The sequence below is a fragment of the Thermobia domestica genome, chromosome 12 (assembly GCF_964235325.1).
Source record: "Thermobia domestica chromosome 12, izTheDome1.hap1.1, whole genome shotgun sequence".
In the NCBI taxonomy this organism is placed as follows: domain Eukaryota; kingdom Metazoa; phylum Arthropoda; class Insecta; order Zygentoma; family Lepismatidae; genus Thermobia; species Thermobia domestica.
Genome location: NC_137465.1, coordinates 160,842,443 through 160,866,562, shown reverse-complemented (window position 1 = coordinate 160,866,562; position 24,120 = coordinate 160,842,443). Strand labels below are relative to the sequence as shown.

The 24,120-nt window shown below is 35.1% G+C and overlaps 1 protein-coding gene across 1 annotated transcript in view; it reads left to right on the top strand.

Annotated features, from left to right (window-relative positions):
• Positions 1–21,670, top strand: part of LOC145666789 (facilitated trehalose transporter Tret1-like) — a 99,986-nt gene extending 78,316 nt beyond the window's left edge. Inside the window, exon 3 of the mRNA XM_081734348.1 lies at positions 17,871–21,670. Within this exon, the coding sequence (XP_081590474.1) occupies positions 17,871–19,180 (1,310 nt within the window). The 3' untranslated portion in view covers positions 19,181–21,670. The remainder of the gene's footprint in view (positions 1–17,870) is intronic.
• The last annotated feature ends 2,450 nt before the right edge of the window (positions 21,671–24,120 follow it).

Here is a 24,120-nt window from a genome sequence, read left to right as displayed (position 1 = left end):
TTCAATATACAAGGTGCCCAAAAGCACACACTTCCACCAGATGCTCTTCAGATTTGACATAGGCTTGGTTAACCTCTCAGAGGTACTGGAATGAGAGTACAATTAAAAATAAATCGCCCACACTCCTAGTATCGAACCCTATCAGTCCAGTGAGTAGTTAGATTCCTTACAGACTACGCTTCGTCATCTTTTTAAATGTAGTTTTATATAAGGCAATGAAATGAGTGGTAATAACATCTTTTTCAATTAAATTTATTATAACGTTGAATACATCTCTATCTGTTTTTAAATATGTTTAATCAGTTTTTATGCAACGTATTAAGTGTACTTGTACAAAATCATCTTTGCCTCCATTTGAGGATCATGTATTGAGTTTTACAAAATATAATTAAATATCTGCACGAATTTTTCTCGCTAGTTTATCATTAACTTGCTAAACTTCTTCCTAGTCTACTTCGCACACTCAGGTACATGAGGCTATTATTATTATTATTATTATTATTATTATTATTATTATTATTATTATTATTATTATTATTATTATTATTATTATTATTATTATTATTCGGACTATGTACTCGTACAATACATTAAACAGTTCTGGTTCTTCAGTTGAGCAAAAGGGGTTCAGATCAAGTGATCCTCTTGGCCAATTTCCTCATATATCTTCTAATCCTAAGAACTTGGAGAAAAATACGGACAAGATAGCGTCGGTATTTGTAAAAGGAAGTAATCGAAGGCTATTGTTATCGGATATAGGAATACAATGTGAGATTCAGCTTCACGACATACAGTTGCTGGAAATGTCAGTTCCATCTCACAAATGGCTCTTTCCTCAGACGAGACAGCAAAGAAACATAGATGCGAGCTCGCGTTGCCTTCTGGCCCGGAGTTAAATAATGTGGGACCTAACGACCCAACTAGCAGTGCTTTCAAAAGTTGAAGGTGCTGCCAAATGGTTTCTCCATTCACACTGGAATTGTAGTCCCAGTTTCTCACATGTCTGGTCACTGTTCGCCTCAATTGCTGCCTGAAGATAATTTTGTACATGTGTTGGTCTTCCGACATGTGGTACGTCTACGAGTATTTAATTACCGTCCTTAAACTTGGTAAACCACCGCTGCTCTGTCCGCGTAGTCAGGACACTCTCACCAAAGGCCTGGTATATTTCCACTCCCTGCAGCGGTGTTTTACCCCAGTTTGAACTAGTATAGCGCACACGCCATTATGAAGCTTTGCGGAGGTCCCATATCCACTTTGTCTTTACGTAAGTTCACGGTGTAACTGAACAGCCACAACCAGGTAGTACAGTATATGTTCGGTATACCTACACTAACAGCTGACTTACGCCTTATCTCCATTCGCATTAAACTCATGGTGTGAAGTCCAATTGAACACAGACCTTTACAAAAAGTGTCAAAACGTTCTTGGTTACCTTTATAAATCTAACAAGATAAATATATATGCATGCAGGAGATTAGAAGTATGAAAGTAGAAAAATAAAATTAATCTCAGTGAATTAAGGATAAGTGCGTGAAAATAAAACATGGAATAATTCATTGCAATAATTTATAAAGTCAAATAGTAAAATGAGAATGAATTGACTAGATGCCACAACGCAAATTTTGTGTTAGTGAATGGATGCAGTTATCTACTCCTGGGGCTATTTAGGAACTGACATAGAAAACAAAGGCCCATGTTAGTTGGTACATGTAATTACTGTGCAAATGATAAATGTAAGGTGAGAGCTGATGATGATATATTTCAAACTTATGGGTATCGATTGGCAGAGTCCATTTGTAAGTGTTGTAGTATAGTGTTGGAAACGAGTGTCGACGTCTTGAGGTGGTGCATCATTATCTGGTTCATAGCATATTACATTATGGAGCATGGTGTGTTGTAAACCTAAATGTTTTGTAATGTAGCAAATGCGAAGCTATTCTATAAAGGTAATCTAGAAAGTTCTATTGCTTATTGAGGAGGTCTGTGTTTAATTTGCTCTCACAGAGTAAGTTGAACGTGAATGGAGATAAGGCGAAGGCCAGTTGTTGGTGTTGGTATATCCAATATACCTCAAGGCAATAAGGACAGAGTGAACATGGGACCTCCACAGAGCGCCCTAAAGACTTGTATGCTATACGAGTTCAAACTGGGGTCAAACGCCGCTGCAGCAAGGAGGAAGATATGTCAAGCCTTTTGTGAGTGTGTCGTGACTATGCGAAAAGAGTAGTGGTAGTTTAACAAATCTAACGACCGTGACGAAATTCTCGAAGATGCACAAACTGCCGGAAGACCAACACATATACAAAATGATCTTCAGGCAGCAATTGAGGTGAAGAGTGATCAAACATGTCAGGAACTGGGACTACAATTTCAGTCTGATTGCAGAAACTATTCGGCAGCACCTCCATCAACTTGGGAAGCACTGCAAGTTGCGTCGATGGGTTTTACATTATTCGATCCGGGCCAGAAGACAACGCGAGCAGACAAGTGTGTTTCTTTGCTGTCTCGTCTGAGGAAGGAGCCAATTTTTAACAGGTTGTTATGTGATGAGAAGTGGGTCCTGTACAAAACTCTACGGCGCCGTCGTCATTGGTTAGCACCCAACGAACCGGGTCCAAAACAGTCGAAGCCGGCAATTTAATAGAATAAGTTCTTCCTTTGTGTTTGGTGGATCTGTCGCTCCGTTATAGGTAATTGATTTCAGTGTTGAAAGTTTGGAATAGTGACAGTTCCTATCAGATAGCAACCATCTGTTTGGACTTCTACTTCATCAAGTACATGTGCTGATATTGGGCTTAAAGTGATTAAGTTATAGGACAATCACTTCAATTGGAATAAGCAGGTATGTGTTTAATTGCAATTTGTCAACCGCCGTGCATGTCACTCTATATAATCATTTCACAGACCCCATAAAACATTAATCAATCAGAACTATTAAACATTCGGGTTTCTTTACTCAAGCCTAGAATTAAGTTTCAAATCACTCATAAAAGTTAACTATCGAGAGCATAGTAAAGAGGTTTGGTTATATTTAGGTTACTGAAATATCTGGTAACACAAAGCATATATGTTTTCATAGGTAAAATGAAAGCATAACCACATGGTGGAGGTGTCGGGTATTGCCTCTGATCTATTCTAGAGAATGGAGCTCGAATGGAAGTTGGAACGGCTTACAAGGGTTTTCTTTAACACTGTGAATATGAAGAATATGGCCTCAAGAACGCGAGCTACGAACTAAGATTGGGACCAATACTTTATGCAATTAAAGATTTAAGTAATAAACTGTTGTAAGAAATCAGGTTTCACATCATACGACATTCTTCACTACATCACTTGTCTCCAACAATAATGCATTTTACAATCACATTATATGTATGCAAACAATAGAAAACAACAAAGAGAAAATCACATTGTTTGGAAATAGTGTTACGACTGTTAGTGGTTGCAAGGCAACGAACACCTCGTGTAGAAGTGTCACAAGATCTTCTTTCGAGAAGAGAGGTAGCTTTTGCTAGTGGCACGTCGGCACACAATGCTCTAACCCCGGCCTCGTAGGCCGCCTATCCTTAATTCGAATTATGAGTTGTTTCTTTTATATTTGACTCACAGAGTGAAATACTGATACACTTTTGCATCTTTCGTATTCAGTGCTATGTCGTTAGTGGTTGTCCGCTATCCTTCCTACACAACACAAAGCGAATCTTAGTACGTATAGTACTTTCGCAGGACTTTGCCTTTTTGCGGGACGCAGCAATAACGAAGTTAAAGTTCCTTTTAACATAAGTTGGCATACGTTAGAGCAAAAGTATACACAAAGTGTGATAAAAAAAATACAATGAATTAAATTTTTAGCAGCAACTACTGATGTTAAAACCATTTGATGTAATTTGTCCGATAACCTGATTCACTCAGACATGCAGTGTCAAGTTAGAACACGTTCTGCCTTGCCAGTCAGAGTCCAGAGTCAATAGAGTGAGATTGTGTTTACTGTGTCTGTAGCGCAAAATTAATTTCAAGAAACCCATGAACATTAAGTTGTATCAAATTGCAAAATAAAGTGCCAAGAAACTCACGAAATGTTCTAGTGTGTGGAGAGTGTATGGAGATAATGCTGCAACTCTGAAGACTAAGTGGTATGAGTTATTTAAAAGGGGAAATGAGTCGGTACGATCCGAGCAACGTTGAGGGACGTAAATTACCCTCAAAAACCGAGGACACATTCGAAAAGTGGCAAGAGTTGTTCGGTGAAACAGACAAATAGCTATTAGAGAGCTTACCGAATAACAAAACATTTCGTACCGGTTTATGCAAAGGATTTTAAACCCACGACTTGATTATAAAAGTAGTAAATGCTAAATTTATCCCTTGTTTTTTGACTGACTGCAAGGTTTGAAGGGAAAAAATGCCTGTTTGTCCACCTCCACCGTACTCTAAGGATAGAACAGCATATGAATTCTGTCTCTTCTCAAAAATTAAAACCATGCTAAAAGGAAGTACTCCCATGATTGTTAAGTGGTTGCTATGTAACGAGCACCTTATATCCCTTTTAATATAAACAGGAACATATACGATCTTTGCCTAAGAAAACTATATATCTAGAAAATATTTTATAACACATCGCTTCTAGTTGTATATCAACATATACATACATCTTAGGGGTGGTTATATCTAGAAAATTTTATAACACATCGCTTCTAGTTGTATATCAACATATACATACATCTTAGGGGTGGTTATATCTAGAAAATTTTATAACACATCGCTTCTAGTTGTATATCAACATATACATACATCTTAGGGGTGGTTATATCTAGAAAATTTTATAACACATCGCTTCTAGTTGTATATCAACATATACATACATCTTAGGGGTGGTTATATCTAGAAAATTTTATAACACATCGCTTCTAGTTGTATATCAACATATACATACATCTTAGGGGTGGTTATATCTAGAAAATTTTATAACACATCGCTTCTAGTTGTATATCAACATATACATACATCTTAGGGGTGGTTATATCTAGAAAATTTTATAACACATCGCTTCTAGTTGTATATCAACATATACATACATCTTAGGGGTGGTTATATCTAGAAAATTTTATAACACATCGCTTCTAGTTGTATATCAACATATACATACATCTTAGGGGTGGTTATATCTAGAAAATTTTATAACACATCGCTTCTAGTTGTATATCAACATATACATACATCTTAGGGGTGGTTATATCTAGAAAATTTTATAACACATCGCTTCTAGTTGTATATCAACATATACATACATCTTAGGGGTGGTTATATCTAGAAAATTTTATAACACATCGCTTCTAGTTGTATATCAACATATACATACATCTTAGGGGTGGTTATATCTAGAAAATTTTATAACACATCGCTTCTAGTTGTATATCAACATATACATACATCTTAGGGGTGGTTATATCTAGAAAATTTTATAACACATCGCTTCTAGTTGTATATCAACATATACATACATCTTAGGGGTGGTTATATCTAGAAAATTTTATAACACATCGCTTCTAGTCGTATATCAACATATACATACATCTTAGGGGTGGTTATATCTAGAAAATTTTATAACACATCGCTTCTAGTTGTATATCAACATATACATACATCTTAGGGGTGGTTATATCTAGAAAATTTTATAACACATCGCTTCTAGTTGTATATCAACATATACATACATCTTTAGAGTACGGTGGAGGTGGACAAACAGTCACTTTTTTCCTTCAAACCAAATAGTCTTCAGAGTTGCAGCATATCTCCACACACTCTCCACACACTAGAACATTTCGTGAGTTTCTTTTGCAATTTGATACAACTTACTGTTCATGGGTGTCTTGAAATTAATTTTGCGCTACAGACACGGTAAACACAATCTCACTCTATTGGCTCTGGACTCTGACTGGCAAGGCAGAACGTGTTCTAACTTGACACTGCATGCCTGAATGAATCAGGTTATCGGACAAATTACATCAAATGGTTTTAACATCAGTAGTTGCTGCTAAAAATTTAATTCATTGTATTTTTTTATCACACTTTGTGTATACATTTGCTCTAACGTATGTCAAGTTATGTTAAGAGGAACTTTAACTTCGTTATTGCTGCGTCCCGCAAAAGGCAAATCCTAGAATGGAAATGCACCTTTTAGGGCTCAGTCCTATAGTTTTAAAACAAGGAATGTTAACACGTATTAATATAATCTAATAAATAAATTTTAGTGTTCATATTTTTTTATTCCTACGAAACATAGTTTCTAGTCGAATTTCCATAATTCGATCCAACAAATAATTAACAAATAACTTTCCATTTTTAACAGCGAGTAATTTTTAAAATTACGAGTCAAATAATTTTAACAGTTTTAAAGTACTATTTCTCTTTAGAGTAACGAATATTTTATGAGGGAAATAAATATACCAAGCAAATGAACCAATGAAAAAATTAAATATAGCAAAGTTCATAAAAAGCAACTCAAAATAAAATCCTATGTAATGATATACAAAAAAAAAATAATGCTCAAATAGTGTGTAAATCATTTTTAAAAAGACATGTCAGATATCTTTGATGGATTGTTTGCAAAAAATTTAGGCAAACAAGGCAGTTCAAAAATTTTAAATAGCAACCCCCATCGTGTGGTACCTCGTTTGAAAGGTAATCACGAGTAAAGACCACTTGTGAAAATTGTAAGTCACTAGCATGTCCGTAGTCAACATGGCGGCCATCCGTAAAGGACGGTTGAAGAAACATTGCAAACCTGTAAGCAGAGAGTAACATAGTATGATTTGGAACATACCTCATTAATGCAGGAGATGCTCGAAGTGTGCACCGCCCACTTCCTGGCAGTAATGTAAACGTTGGACGAACTCCTCTCGAACACGGGTAAAAGTCATTACCGGTATAGAATGACAGGCATCAACTATGCGTTGGCGCAACTCCGCAATGCTGTTCGGCTGCGTGCGGAACACTATAGTCTTCAAATAGCCCCAGAGACAAAAGTCGGGTGGAGCAAGGTCTGGCGAACGGGCTGGCCATTCAGTGGTGCCGCGACGACCAATCCATCGTCGCGGAAACTCACTATCTAAATAGTCACGTACAAGGCGGTGAAAATGGAGAGGACAGCCGTCATGCTGAAAAACGGGCGGAATCTCTCCAAATTATTGCGGATTCTCTTCCATTGCCTCGACAATCAACGGTGGAATAAAGTCTTGCAGCAGCGCCAGGCACTTCTCACCCGTTAATATTCCATCGATGAAGATGGGCCCGATTATGTGATTACCTAAGATACCCGCCCAGACATTCAGCGACTCTGGGTGTTGAGTGTTGCCTTCACGAAATACATGAGGGTTTGTGTCACACCAATATCGGCAGTTATGCCTGTTGACCTTGCCATTCAAGTAGAACGTACTCTCATCGCTGAAACACACGTTTGTCAGCACAATGGTCCCACGTGCCAATGCCTCACACATCTGCTCACAAAACTCGATACGCATATCGGGATCATGTTCACTTAACTCCTGGACCATATGTAGTTTGTATGGATGGAAGGTATGTTTTTTAAGATTCTGTATGTCGTTGTGCGTGACACACCACACGTTTGAGCCACAGTTGTTATGGACTGTTGAGGATGCACATTCAGCTCCGCCAACACTTGTATCTGTGTTTCTTCCGTAGCAACACTAGGGTTTCGAGGCTTTGGGGCATTGGTCACACTGCCTGTCGTAAAGAATTTGATTAATAAATGGCGTACAGAAGAAACACTAATTGGGTTGCGCACATTTTGTTCATTGAACAACCGTGCTGTTGCACTGTACGAACGATTCGTAGCACCAAAGAGTAACACAATTTCAATTCTCTGTTCAAGTGACCACATTATGTATGCAATGTAGGATGGTCAAACGCACCAGCACAAACACACGTCTACGTCCTTCAGACCTACTGTTCCGGGCTGTAATATAGCGCACTGTTGGTCGGAAAAGCACATCTGATAATGGTGCACGAGTAAACAGAGTAGCTTTGCTAAAGTACGTGTGTCCAACACCAAAGTGCCACAACGGGCAACTCGTCGTCATGAACTACATCTCCTCGTCCGTAAGAGTAGCAGTTCGACAGTAGCGCAATGGTAAAGTGTTGGTTCAGTACACGTGCGGTCCGGGGTTCGAGCCTCGGAGGGTTCAGATTTTTCAATAATATTATGGTACTCTCTTTTCTGTCGGTTTCAGTTCAATTTGCATGTTTTGTATTTGCAATACTGTTATAGTGTTAGTTGTGTGGTATGTGTATTGTGCATTCGTTCCGAACTAGACCTACGTTAGACTTTAGAGTTTGTTGTCGACACGGTCTGGTCTCTATACGCGATTACTTTTCCAGTGAGGTACCACACGATGGGGGTTGCTATTCAAAATTTTTGAGTTACCCCCAGTAACCCCCAGTAGCCCCCTTTAGTCCCCCTTGTGGGGGATTCTCCTTCTCAGCATAATGTTGCCTTTTAAGTTCCTTGAAGGTTCCAAAAGGTTTCATGTTTCTGCCTTCGTTTCTTCAGGAGGTGGACCTTAGTGTTATTCGTGGAACGCACTGTATATATCAGGGTGGTCCTCATTTTTCGACTTACGAGTTTTTTTTTTATCTCACTGTGTAAAATGGTTCTATATATCAAAGTAACCCATGAGAAAAATTAGCTCAATTGAATAATACGTATTAAATGGTATCCAAAGCGAGCTCCAAGGGAGCACGTGGCTCGGTGGTAGAGCGCTTACGTCTTGTGTGTTGGGTCTCTGGTTCGATTCCAGCTAAGTGAGTTTGTGGTGGGCAATACCGTATAAGTAGATTTTCTCGGGATACTCCCATGTCCTCCCACAATCTCATTCCACCAATTTTTCCATCATCATTCACTTGCCTTAATTATCCGTCTCCTTTAGCCATAAATGGCATAATCGTGATACGTTAAACTTAAAGATTTGTTTTTTGAATAAACAAGCTGAATTTTTGAATAAATTTGCAAAATACAATATGAAGCTTCCTTTAAATTTGGAAAGAAAATTGTAAGTTAATTATAAAGATAATAAAGGTAATAACTAATATTAATAATATTATAAAGTTATATATATTATTATTAATATATATAATATTAATTATATATATATATATATATATATATATATATATATATATATATATATAATATTATACAGTGCGTCCCACTAGCTTTCGAATTCGAAAAGAAAACGGTATAATTTCCGAACAAATGTACATAAGAAAATGAAATTCACAATACACGTACCTTGTTCCATGTTAAACACGAGAAAGAGTTGAACAGAAGCGCACATGTCAAAACAAAGACGATAGATGGCGCCAGGGGAAGGGCTGCTTGGCGTGGTGCCTGTGCGTTAGTGTGACTCGAGTCGCTGGACTCGCTGCATCGCGAGGATGGTTCTGTACACCGTACAGGAACGCGTGTTCATTGTTAAAAAATATTGGATATCAGGATCGTATCAGACCGTTCAACGTGAATTTCGCCGTGAATTTGGATGCCGTAAAGGACCATCGAAATCATCAATACATCATTTGGTGAACAAGTTCGAAACAACAGGAACGTTGCTTACGGAACATGGAGGCGCGCGTCCACGGATGTCCGAGGAGACAGTACAGAATGTGCGGCAACGTCTTTTGCAGTCCCCTAAGAAGAGCCTGCGTCGATTATCACAAGAGGTAGGGATGTCAAAGTCAACTGTGCAAAGAGCCGCCAAAAGAGCCAAGCTATTTGCATATCGCGTTACAGTCGTCCAGGAGTTAAAGACTACAGATTGGGAAAAGCGCGTGATGTCGTTGGTTGCAAGCTTTGTTGCATGACAATCCAGGAATCCTAGACTATACTTGGTTCACAGATGAAGCTTGGTTCCATCTCTCCGGTTATGCGAACTCGCAGAATACTCGGGTGTGGGCCGCCGAAAATCCGTATGTGTACCATGAGATTCCACTTCATCCCTTCAAGGTGGGAGTTTGGTGTGCAATTTCCCGACAGCGTATCATTGGACCCATCATCTTTGAAGATAGAATAAACACACAAGTTTACTTACACATCTTCAGTGAATTTGTGAATCAGTTGGACATTCAAGAACTGCGTCGCGGTTATTTCCAAAAAGACGAAGCAACATGCCATATTTCCAACGTGGCCATGGCAGAAATTGAGTCCTTTTTTGGTGACAGGATAATCTCCAAAGATTGTGGCCGCCAAGATCCCCGGATTTGTCATCACCTGATTTTTTCTTATGGGGTTTTCTTAAAGGTTGTGTCTACAGAAACAACCCACGATCACTGCAAGAGTTGCGAAACAACATTGAGAATGCGATTCATGAGATCACACCGGAGACTCTACATCGGACTTTTCACAAAAGGGAACGCCGTGTACAAACATGTCTTGACGTCCAGGGAGGACACTTTCAGCACCTGCTGTGACGGTCATGCATTCAGAATGAAACAAGGTACGTGTATTGTGAATTTCATTCTCCTGTGTATATTTGTTCGGAAATTATAACGTTTTTTTCGGGTTCGAAAGCTAGTGGGACGCACTGTATATAATATTAATATAAATAATATTATAAAGGTAATAACTAATAAATGGTTAGACATAAATTATAAGTAATGTTTATACGTGTGATTATGGTGAAGAACATCCTAAAAGATGTCACAAAACCTCTTCGTATAAAAATTTTAGATCTGAATCCAAGATGGTGGACTTCAAGATGGCCACCATGACGGTCCTATACAGTAATGGATGATGGAAATCTACCTTCCTTACTTTCTAGTCTAACTCCCAACACACACACACACACACACACATATATATATCTATCTATCTATCTATCTATCTATCTATATATATATATATATATATATATATATATATATATATATATATATATATATATATATATATATATATATATATATATATATATACTCGTATTTGTGTGTGTTGAGACTGTCAAAACTAAGCGATCAAAATAACGTTCAATCATACTATTAAACATAACATTTCTTCAGGGAAATGTTCATTAAAGTTTACCTGTAGCTCAGGATATTTATGCGGGAAGTTGAATCCTTGTGAATTTTGTGATTTTTGATTGTAAAGTTCTATAAGTATATACTAAATGAGACAGGCGATTCATATTTGTACCCCTATAATTTGACAATAGGAATATCCCAAAAATGTATATTTAAATAAGTTTTTATCGTTGCATGGAATTAGGTCTGTAGAGTTATTCAGGAATTAAATTTAGAGGACCTAGCACAATTTTCTAGTGCTATCCGTCATTCTTCATCAAATCATCGGGTTGAAACAACCCACTATGTCTCAAGTGTTTGTATGTAAAAATAGGCATTTTATATCAATATTTTTTTTACCAGCATTATAGCTATACCCAATGAGATGTAACTCATTTTGTTCGCTTTGGTTGGTCATTTCTGTCTATTTCTCTCCGTATACCCTCCACTTCCGAAATTATTTCTGTCCTGTAAGTAGACATTGTTCCAAGCATGGTTACCCCAAGGAGATATCAGACAGTTCTCCTGACCAGGAGTATTAAAACGTATCAATGCAATAATGTAATCAAATAAAACAACACCTAATATCCTCTCGCGTTAAGGCAACATTTGTGAGTGACCCCTCTTTTTCCGATAACATTCTAGTGCAATTTCTGATGTTATTTTGATATTGTAGTTTGGTAAGTCTATCACTTGAATAACTGAAGCTATGTATCTTCAGGAACGTTCCTACTGATAAGATACCAAATTTTAATACTTGATTCGAGCACATGTGGTTCGGTTCCTACGTTAAACCGCAAGTTCACGTCTCAAATAGCCTTGGTGCTTAAAGGGACGTTAAATTCCAATCCAACCAACCAATGGAAGCTATTAACGATTTTTTTTATTTGTGCATGAATTGAATAATATGCAAACGAAATTTGATCTTCAATTTCTCAACACTCGTTAAACCTGAGCTGGCATATACTTTATTCTTCATAATACTTGTAAATTATCTATGTCTGATTTATGCAGTCCCCGTATACCAATTCATTATTTCAAATTTATCAAGTGTCCTTATTCTTCCCCTTTCTAGAGCTCACAGTCGGAAGATTGTGAATTAAAGACTAACACTGATTTTTGTCATATCACATATTACATGCTCAGGTGGACGTCATCTTTTACAAGTTTTAACGGAACAAGAAATTTGTACAAACTTTTTAAAAATTTATTTCCTTCCTTTTGCCCCCGAAACAGTGTAATATACGAGGATATTTAGAAGCTAATAAACAAAAATTAGTTTCATCATTAAGCATGCTACAAGAATTTCACTTCCATGTTCTATTCTGCCCATTGACATTAGTACTATTCATGATATACTTGTTGCAGCCGTAATTTTAACAACCTTTTAGTTGGTTTAATTAGCATCCAATATCATGCTACTTCAGACTGTACCGGTAACGTCCATTCGGTGCCTGTACTATATCTCAGGCCGTCCACAGATCAAATTGTTCATTGATTGTTATTTTATAGACATTCATGAATATCTTATCAATATTTTAAAATATATTTCAGCAATATTAAGACTTTTGATCATTTTTACTATGTCTATCCATGCTGCTTATAAGTATCGAAACATGGATGATAATATAAGTTCAATGGATTTCACTTATTTGCACATCCATTAATGATTATTTAATGGCCAAATTTGTGTTAAACCTACAGTATAAGCCTATAATAGGTCAATTTGAAGAAAAATATTGTTCAACTAGTCCAATAATATTTGCAGTGTACAGTTATATAAATCAACATTGTTCTAATCTAACTAACTGCTGTATATAATTTATTACTAATCAATATTTAGCTTATTAACAGAACTGGGAAATGTATTATAATGTAATGTATTTTAAATTTTTTTCATATGTCATTTAACAATCGTATGCTGTTAATACAACATAAATTTAGTTAAAATATCCTGTTTTTCAATCTACAGAACTCATAAATGTCATTGTATAAAATGCCCTGAAATACTCTATCAGTAATATATATATATATATATATATATATATATATATATATATATATATATATATATATATATATATATATATATATATATCCAGAATAATTTCTATCAGTGGCTAATAGGAACTGCCTTAAGAGTATTCAAAGTATACCAGAGATTCTGTTGTGTTCAATGAACATACAGGGGAAAACGACTTGTAAACATGTAAATGGTAATGTGTTAAGTGTCCTAACACTGTCTAAAAGTCGTTCCTGTGACCGTTTATTCATCAGATACATCAGAAGTTCAGGTACATTTTGAATATTTTTGGAGTAATTTCTATTAACCACTGTTAGAAGGCATTCTAGACATGTTTTTGTTCACTGATAGGACAATTCAGGACATTTTTGGAGTAGTTAAACAATGGCCAAAAGTCATTTATAAAAAGTGTCCAAATCCTCTTCAAACTCTGATTTGTTGTTTGTAGTGCAGGTTGTATTATCATGGAGAAGTTGTCAGAATGAATTTGTGTTTTTAAATTATTTCTGCATCTATTTCTAAGAAACTCCTTTACGTCAAAACCGGAATTTTGTTTCTAGGCAGGTAAAAAAGACAGAACTAATACCATATATATATGTGTGGTCATTGTAAGGTCATCCTGAGTCTTGAACCATAGTAAGAGACACATGTTTAAACTCATCTTGTGACTGAAAACACCTACCGCCTCAAGGGACCAAACAAGTGTAAATCCGAATGAGCTAATTGACACTGTAGTGGGTGTATATAGAACTTCCCAACTAAATGCCCATTCTCTTTCTCACAAAAAGAAAAATCTAGTTTCTTTGCTTGCATATGATAATTGTTTGACGGTATGGGGAGAGGGAGGAGATTTGATTTTGTGGCACGCAACAACAGCAGTAAGTATTGTTTATGTGTTAATGTTGAAGAGTATTTAAAGTACAAACACAAGAAAAACTTAGTTGCTGGCGCATATGCACGGAAGAATCAGTATAATTTAAAGTGGTAAATAGGATTTAGTCCATGTGAAGTTGACAAGAGTGTGACGTAAGTCATTGGAATCTAATTGGCTTAAAAGATTGACACCTTACGACACACAGTCATAAGTGAAACATGACACTTTATGAAGATCAATTTTTAGATCCAATAATCATCAGTAACACAGTTGGATTGGATTCGAAGTTTTGCCAATTGCTGCAGTTTAAACGTGGGGTTATTTCCATGTTTTCAAAACTATATATATATTTCACTACATCCTTTCCATTATAACATTATTAGTTGCCGTTTCTTTATCTTTTACTCCCTGCCTCTCAATCGGGGCCAGATTTACCAATAGACCTACTAGGCTTGATCTAGGGGCGCACGTTGGAAAAATCTAATAAGACGAAAAATACGACAGTTGAATAATAATAATAATAATAATAATAATAATAATAATAATAATAATAATAATAATAATAATAATAATATGATTAATATCAGGGTAAACGCCCTCTAAGCAATAACTTCTTTAATGAGTTTATTGGCTTCAATCATTAGTGATTGAAGTTGAGTGGACCTCTACCTTTGTATTTGCCACAAACAATAGCATAGAAGCAGCGCGTTCCCTTGCAGCGATTCTGCGTATGATGCCTATTAATTTCCTATCACTGTACCAAAATTATTAAAATTTGTACAAAAGAGTTCAAAGATATCTATAAAATATTTAAAAATATTTTTATTATTATGTAAAAATTTTTGTACGTCGACCTGAAAGGCGCAAACACCTTTCAACCTAGGAACAGTAAAACATTAAATTCGGCTCTGCCCCTCATAGATATCCGCTTGAAAATACTTGAAGTCAGAAATTTTACTCGGATCAAAATAAAAACCGAATTGACATTTAGAGTAAGACATGTTACTTTGGTATCACATTGTGAGTATTTTGCTAAGGCGTTTACTGTAACTACGCTCTATAACGAAAAAAAGTAGTACTATAGAAAACTAGAGAAGGTAGTTATAACGGACGCCTAAGCCGAATGCTTACGATGTGGCAACAGAGCAATACGTCTTTTTCTAAAGAGGCCTTGTCACTTTACATAAAGTTGTAGCTGTCATAAAAAAAATCTTGAAACCCAATCTCTCTATTTACTGTGTACATATTACAACTTCTTGAAAGCAAGAAAGGTACTTCCACCTATGCAGCACTGCACTCTAGTGGACAAACAGTAAACCTCCTCATTAAAAACGTGTATTTTGGCGCAATCCCCTTCCCTGTCCAAAAGAATCCGTTGTTTCGGAATCGACGAAACTGCTTTTTCCTTTATGACAGTGGGAGGGCGATAGCAGGTAGCAAGCAAGACGTCCCAGAAAGTTGCACACTGTTCAACTCCTTGCAAGATGAAAAAAAAATGTTTTATGACCCTTTCAAGACTATGTGTACATGGTGAAATATGGTAGTTTTTCAAGATTTTTTTTTATGACAGCTACAAGTTCTTCTAACGTGGCAACCCCCTTTAACTCTCAGTTCGTTTCTCATTTTGATATGGGTTTATAATTCTCGCCTTGTGTATAATCCTTGTAGAATTACTACATGAGGGTTTGGTAGTTAGATTGTGCAAGCCCATGACCGAGAACTGAGAGTTCTGTGCGGAGCAGCAATTTTCTTAGGTACATTTATGCTCCTAGCACTGCACTTATTTGACATAATTGGAAATTTCATGATTAAATGGATGACAAACAATCAATCAGTTCTGAACAGACTCGAATAAACACTCTTTTGCTTTTGAAGATGATCTCAGGACCCACCTCGCCGGAACCTTACAAACGTGTAGGCGATTGCAGAGATTCTTTCTTTCAACATTGTCAAAATTTGTGGCTCTTTTCTATACTGTTTAGTGAAAGATACTCACCGACCGATCAAGATTAGGATTTCGAGGTTCAATATTAACATTATTCACGACTGCAGAATTTCAAGCTTGTCTCGTTCCATTGTTACAAACAAATTCGTACTCATTTCTATATTGTTCACATCAAATCACACACTTGCATGTTATTTAGAATTTATTCTGGAAACTAAATCAAATCACAATTTGTTCTGGGAATTTAACCCTCACAGTTTAACAGGTTTGACGTTTTGATTCACAAAAAAACAAAATATTAATGCACTTCGGAATACACTGACCTCCATCATCCTCCATCATCTTCCATCATCTTACCACGGAGGTTGTCACAAGAACAACATTGTCAACTACTGTGAAAATCTATCTTTGTAAATAACTAGATAATTTATATAGAAATAGAAGGTACTGAAACAATTCTGGTTTTGACAATAATATATCTTGTAATTATATTTTCATGAAGTTTCTTATATAGTTTATAAAGGTTGAATACCTGGAAATTAGTTTATTTAAGAGGTAACAGATATGCATACAGTTAAAATGAATTAAAAACTTCGATCTAACATAGGCCATGAACACTTTTCATTATGTGAGAGCTGTGAAGGTTTTCGGGGAAAACTGGAACAACAGTTCCATGTAAAAGAAATTTGTAATTGATGATACTAATAATCGGAAACTTGATAAGGAAATCGATTATTAATATAGTAAATTACAACTTTCATATATCCATGAAGTGCAGCTGCATTAACGTATCTGTCGGTAACAATAAACTATTACCTTATTTTAAGAAAAGAAACTTTAATATACCCGAAATATATTAAGATAATGAAAAGTGCTTATGGTATATGTCAAATCGAAATCCTTAGTCAATACTAACAGTATTTACTCTTAACATGGAAGACTGAAGCATGAGAGTCTTTTCCGTTTGTATGATTAACCTACATCCCGCGAGTCACAATTTGTATATTTGATCTTCGTAAAAACAGTTAATATAATATTATATAATACGAGGAAACTTGGGTACTTTTTAATTTCTTATTCACTGCTACGAAAATATTTATTTCGCGTATAGCATAATAGCTTAAACTTAAAACATGGTGGTTAATATTCTCGTCCCTCGTACTAAAGACCTGTATTAGGTTCTCGATGTGTACATGCAGTTCGAAACCTATATTAAGCTTAATTCATGATCCTTCATAGCTGAAGGAAATGTTAAACTAACAAGTCAATAAATATGAATTGCTTACCTAGTTTAATTTCTTGAGTAATTCTTCATTTAAAGTAAACGTGAGCCTGGTCAAAGTATCAACTCTGTTTCATAGAAGCTTCCTTATTCTTGCTAAAGAGGAAGCAACTAATAATACAACTTTCCACTATTCTTTTCTGTGTGAAATCAAATCCAGAGCATGTCTAGAAGGAAAACAGGGCGGGAGGATAAGAATTAAAATAACTGATTTTGAGGACATAGAAAGATTTTAAATTCCATATTGTCCAATGTAATTTTGAGAATTTTCGGAAGGTAGTTATGGTTTCATTCAATTTGGTTCTCAATGAAGCTATCCCATTTAATACATATAAAAATCAAACTTAAAAGAGAACTGCATCTATTTGTACAAAAATTGTGTATGAACTTCATGTTCTGACTTCCAGTATATTTGACATAACATTTTTTTTTTTTTTTTTTTTTTTTTTTTGTCTGTAAAGTTATTTGGATTCTTCTCAGGAAAATTACCTATGAGTAACCTAACCACCTTCTTTGCTGTTTCGATTTCATTATTCTGTGTCATGTTTTTAAAAGGATACCAGCACCCTTAACGTAAAATCTCTAACTTTATTCTTCTTACTTTTGATATCTCCTCTCGTTTCCCCAATTTCGTTGATGAGAAAAGTCTCACCAATATCTTATGTCTTTCCAGTGACTCTGGGTGCACTAGCGTTGGGTACCGTTTATGGATGGAGTTCTCCAGCAGTTGGGAGACTACAAGAGGGAGACGAAGCTATACAGATTAGCAAAGAAGATGGTTCATGGATTGGTGCTATTATTAATATTGGAGCAGGAGCTATGATGGTGCCAATGGCATATGCCATGGATAAATTTGGGCGCAAACGAACTATGTTGTTTACAATTCCTCTTTTTATCTTGGGATGGGCGTTGTTGGCTTTCTCGAAATATGTTTCTATGTTCATGGCTGGAAGGTTCATTACTGGAATGGCTGGAGGAGCATTTAGTGTTGCTGCTCCCGTGTATATAGGGGAGGTAGCTGAAAAGGAAATTCGAGGAACATTGGGTACTTTGTTTCAAATTATGGTGTGTACTGGTATCTTGTTTGTGTATGGTGTTGGTGCTTGTGTGAATGTGATGTGGTTATCTATAATATGCGGAATGATTCCTCTGGTGTTTGCTTTAATATTTTTCTTCATGCCAGAATCTCCATTGTTCTTTTTAAAAAGAGGTAAGAAAGATAAAGCTATTAATAGTCTCCGCTGGCTAAGAGGCCCCAAATACGACATGGCTGCCGAGGTTCAAGAACTAGAAGTCGGAATCAACAACGAAGCACAAGCTTCTTTCAAGGATATTATGTCCTCTAGAGCAGCTAGGAGAGGCATTATCATTGCTTATGGTTTAATGTTGTTCCAACAACTTACAGGAATAAACGCTATAATATTCTTTACAGTTAATATTTTCCAAGACGCCGGAAGCAGTTTGGACAAAAATGTGTCAACAATAATAGTCGGCGCCACTCAGGTTGTAGCCACAGTTGTGTCGTCATTAGTTGTTGATCGTCTTGGGCGTCGTGCACTTTTACTTATTTCTTATATTGTAATGTCAATATGCCAAGGAGCCATTGGTATTTATTTTTATCTAAAGTCCGAAGGAGATGATGTTAGATATATAAGTTGGTTACCATTGTTTTCACTCGTTATTTTTATAGTTGCCCATTCTTTGGGTAATGGTCCAATTCCGTGGTTAATGATCGGTGAACTATTTCCATCAAGGATAAAAGGAATTGCAGGATCTTCGTCCTGTTTTGTGCACTGGATAATTACTTTTGTCGTGACTAAGTTTTTCAATGATCTTCAAATTGCGTTTGGTTCTGACGTAACGTTTTGGACATTTTCAGCGATGTGTGCATTCGGAGCCATTTTCGTGTTTACAATGGTTATTGAAACCAAAGGAAAGTCTTTAGGACAGATACAAAAAGAACTGGAGGGAACGTCTCCTTGATGTTTATAGTGTTACTACATTCCTAATAATACCAAAGTGGATGAAAGTTTTGTCTTCTAAATATTGAAGTTCTTCGTATACGTAAAAATGCCAACTTGTAGGAGTACAACAAGAACTAAAAAAGGTGAATACTGAGGGAATTACCCAAATTTTGTTTCTTCATTATTTTATGAACAATGTAGTGATTATTTCATGTTATTTAATCAAACGATTTGTTAATTTAAGATTTGAATTGTTATGAATAAGTGCAATAATCCTTGAAACGTTTAGGAAACTATACCTACAGTATTACGTCAGAATTTAGGAATTACTTCTTGAATTTAGTGATTTTACTAATTCAATAAAACAATTTAAGCCTAGAACTTCTAATACACTTGATAAAGTCTCACCTTACGTCATCAGAGGTTAATCTGAAACTCTTTTTAAGTATCTCGTCTCCCTTCGCCTAACAGGCATAATCATGGGACCTAAGATTTCATTTCATTTTTTTCTTTTTAAGTATTTGTTGTAGGTAGCATTCAATAGTAACTTCGTGTTTTTATCAGTTTATATCCATTACGGTGTTTCGAAAAACTAAAATCATTTTTGTTGTTAAAGGTGTTAAAATGGTGACGTTTGTTTAACATCTGCGATGGCAAAAAAAAAAAAATAAAAAAATAAAAAAAGAAAGAAAGAAAGAAAGAAAAAGTTTTCCGAAAAGCTAGAGAGATGGATATAAAATAAGTGAGACCCAAATGAAACACCAAAAATTATATGGGTTAATTTTGAGCTTAAACTAGTACTAATGTTCCTGACGTATGAAATCAGTAAGTATCTGCCGAATTTCTAGAAGTCAATGGTATCGTAGTGACGTAATAATAATCCTAATGAAAGCAATTATTTTATCTACTAAAGCTTACAAAATTATTGTATAGAAACAAACATTTTGTCACAAATATCTAGTTATTTTTCGAGAACAATACGATTTCTTAGCCAGAAAAATCAATAACTTACTAATTTTGCTGAATATGCATAGATTTAGCAACGAAACTTGAGATTTCAAATCAAGTAGATGAACTACAGCTTAAGCTTAAAATGAAGCTTAAGATGAAGCTTAAAATATATAAAATGATAAGCATGACTGTTGTTCTGTATGGTTGCGAAACATGGTTCCTTACTCGGAAGGAAGAACATAGATTGAAAGTATTTGAGAACAAGATTCTGAGACGAATATTCGGACCCAAGAGATACGGGAATGGGGAATGGCGGAAACTTCATAACGAGGAACTACATAATTTATACCGTTTACCCAACATTGTTACGGTCATCAAGTCTAGGAGGCTTAGGTGGGCTGGTCATGTAGCCAGGATGGAAGAAAGTAGGAACGCTTTCAAAATCTTAACTGGAAGACCAACCGGAAAACGACCATTAGGAAGATGTAGGCGCAGATGGGAGGACAATATTAAAATGGATCTCGCAGAAATAGGAATACAAAGTAGAAACTGGATGCAGTTAGCTAAGAATAGAAGTCAGCGGAGAGCTTTTGTGAACGCGATATTGAACCTCCGAGTTCCATAGGCCATATAGTTAGTTAGTAGATGAACTACACAGTAAATATACCGCCTTCAGAAGTATATAAATGTTATTGAACATGGTATTCTGTTGAATAAGCTAGTTATATTTAATTTTATATATAAGCTACGTTGTTTTGTACCATCTTATATTTGCAAACATTTACATTGTATACACTATAAGAATGATTTATATAAACAATATTCAGTTTATTTAAGTGTTCCTCATGGTTCGAACTTGGGATCCATGCTGTTCTTACCATACTTAACTGGTTTACTTAGTTATAATACAATTCCATAAATTATTATATGGTATATGGATGATACTAATGAACAAAATGATGAAGTGAAATTTAGAGTGGTGGAAATTTAACAAATTGCTGTCAAATGCTGGAAATATGCATGTAGTATGCAAGGAAAACAATTTACCAATTTCAATATAAATAGGTGAAACTTCATTAAAGTTGATTGATCCTGTTATTCATCATAGTGTAACAATAGAATTAAAATTATTTGATTTATTTATTTGACCTTCATATAAGAACATTTCTGCCTTTATTACGGTTTCACTCATTTGAATCAAGTATATAGACCTAAATAAAGTAACTTTAACCTGCCATCATAAGAGTGAAATGGTAGGGAAAAATGTGATTTTTCTCCGCATATAAGTAAAAATGTGCTGGATCAGAAAAAGTCAGGAATTTGATATGCATTGTTAATTACTTTACATTCTCAGGTATAATTAGAACAAAACATTGCTTCTCTAATAAATGTTGTTCGTTCAATTTGATGTATTCCGTTTTTATTTATTAAAATCACTTGCAGTTAAAAGTTGCTTATTTAAAATTTTGAATTTAAATTTTTGTTATGTAAAATGATGCAAATTAGCATGATCTACATATACTTGTTAATGCATAATGATTACTTGTTTCATTTTTGAATGCTGTTCTAACTTTTAAAGAAAATTTGCAATAAAATATTTTTACAGAAAAGATAATTCCAGTTGACAAATTATTTCTCATAGCTAGAAATTAATAAATTAAAATCGTTTTCTTAATGGCTATTCCTTTTCAGATATATTTTCTTTTTCTATTTTTAACAATCATTTGTACGGTGTTCTGAAAAGTTCAAAGGACATCAAAAGTCTAATCATTCAAGAACCCACAAGAAGACTATGCGCTCTATTTAAAAAATATGGTGAAGGTTATGGGTTTTGTCAGGTGGATTTAAGGAGAATCTGTGATAGAGGTGGCTTCCAAAACCCACCTCTCTAGAATTTGATTACGCTTGTATAAGTATACAATTTTCTACACCACCATGGGAAAAAAAGAAAGAAAGAAAAGTGGTACACTAGGTTTCAGAAATATGCAACTCTCAAGCATTAAAGTAGTAAGAAAAACTAGTTTTGACATGTCCTATCACTGTTTCTGATATTAATTACGATTTCGTTTAAATACATTCGAACATTTGATAGTAATATAAAACCATACATCAACTATTTCAAATAGAGAAGAGTCAAGTCAGTCATCTATCTATTCCTTCCACAGAAGGGAAAGAACTTTTACCGTCTTGCAATTTTCGTCCCAAAAATGTCCGTAAATGGAAACTGTTTGTTTGAAATGAAGTTCCAGAAGAACAAAATGACATTTCTTAGTGTCGCAATATATCTTATTGAGTCCCGGATAAACAAGAAATGAGGTTCTAACTATGGTTTCGTTACACAGATATTCACTTCCAAATATAAATGATTATTTGAAATGACAGGAATGATAATACGATCCTTTTTATTAATGGTTTTCAATTATAGAATACAGTTGTAAACAATTTTATTAATAAGTAGTATTAAATTACGTTCCTTGTCATTTCTGTGAAGGATTTGTAGAGGCATATTCATTTATATTTGGGTAATGAAATCCTACTTAAAAAATTATGCCTTGTTTAAGTCGTATCCCTAACTCTAATTTATAAACCTATTCCTTCACTTCAGTTACCCAATTTCCAGTTTTCATGTATTGTTTTCAACTGCAGATTAAAAGGTGCCAACTACACATAGAAGCCCTGTCTAAGTGTCCTATCAAGATACGTTTTCAGCTATCCCACGAGCTTAACGTAGCTTGTGTGGCCACGAAGTCAATGTGTAGATGGATTAGACTTTTGCCTCTATGACTTAAAATGTGTATAGAAAATGAAAATTAAGGACCTAGAGACAGGGATCAATCGAGAATTAGGATCAATCGAGGTATAATGTATCGGATAAGATCTTACATGTTTCTTGGTAGTTCTCAGTTCGAATAACTTCTTCAGAATTATACAGAATTGAACTCTAAGATTTAATTCAATACATTTTAAAGTTGACATCAGATTAATTTTTAACGTAAGTTATAACGGTTATTAGTTTCGTTGTTCTTCTATATGTAACTCACTAGTTTATGTATGTATATACTAACGATTAATATCTGTAAATTTGATATAACTTGCATTAAGAATTAATTTGTATTTCAACTTTAAAATGCACTAAATTATATCTTACGAGTTCAGTTCTGTACGGCAAAAGTTATTCGAACCAAAAACTAGCAAGGAACTTGTACGTTCTCTTCAAGTTAACATATTCCGACCTTCATTGCATAAAACTATCCGTTCTTAAAATTATATTAAAAGACAATAATTTGCATATTCTGTATACTTCAAGGTAACGAACATGAACTCAATCGTACAATAAGTTTGGATTCTTACTTCACGCATTATGTCCATACAGGAAATACGACTGAATAACTGAATAGTATAACAGTTAGATTTTATTTCTGTTTCATAAATAAGTATGTGAAGTAGATGATGTTATGACCTTAAGGTAAATGATTAAAAGTAATTATACAAAAATCAGTTTTTCTTTGTTTATTAAATTTTGTATCCGACTGTAATTGGTTCAAAGAGACTTAAATAAGTTTCAACCAGATACTAAATAACAAGGTGACATGTACAGCACGTGAAGGAGTTTGGTTTGCATGGCGTGATTATTTTCTGAATTAATATTGAAACTGGAGGTTGTAGTAGATTTCTACCACTTTCGGTTTTAGTAGACAGGTTAAAGTGGAGATGGAATATATTCTTGGGACGCTTAATTGATAAACAGAAAGCCGCTTCAAGTTATCTATCTCAATTTTCACTCTGTAGGGAGCAGTGTTAAAACAGGAAGTGGTGACTCTCTGCTACTTCTGGGTTGAATAGAGGGTTAAGAGACAAGGTGGTATCTATTCTTAGAACGCTAAATCGATTCCAAACTAAAGGCTTTTCGGCTTTATGTAGATCAATATTGAATCTGGAAATTGTAGTGGACTTTTATTACTTCTGATATTAGTAAATGAATTGAGAATGGAGATGAAATGTATTCTT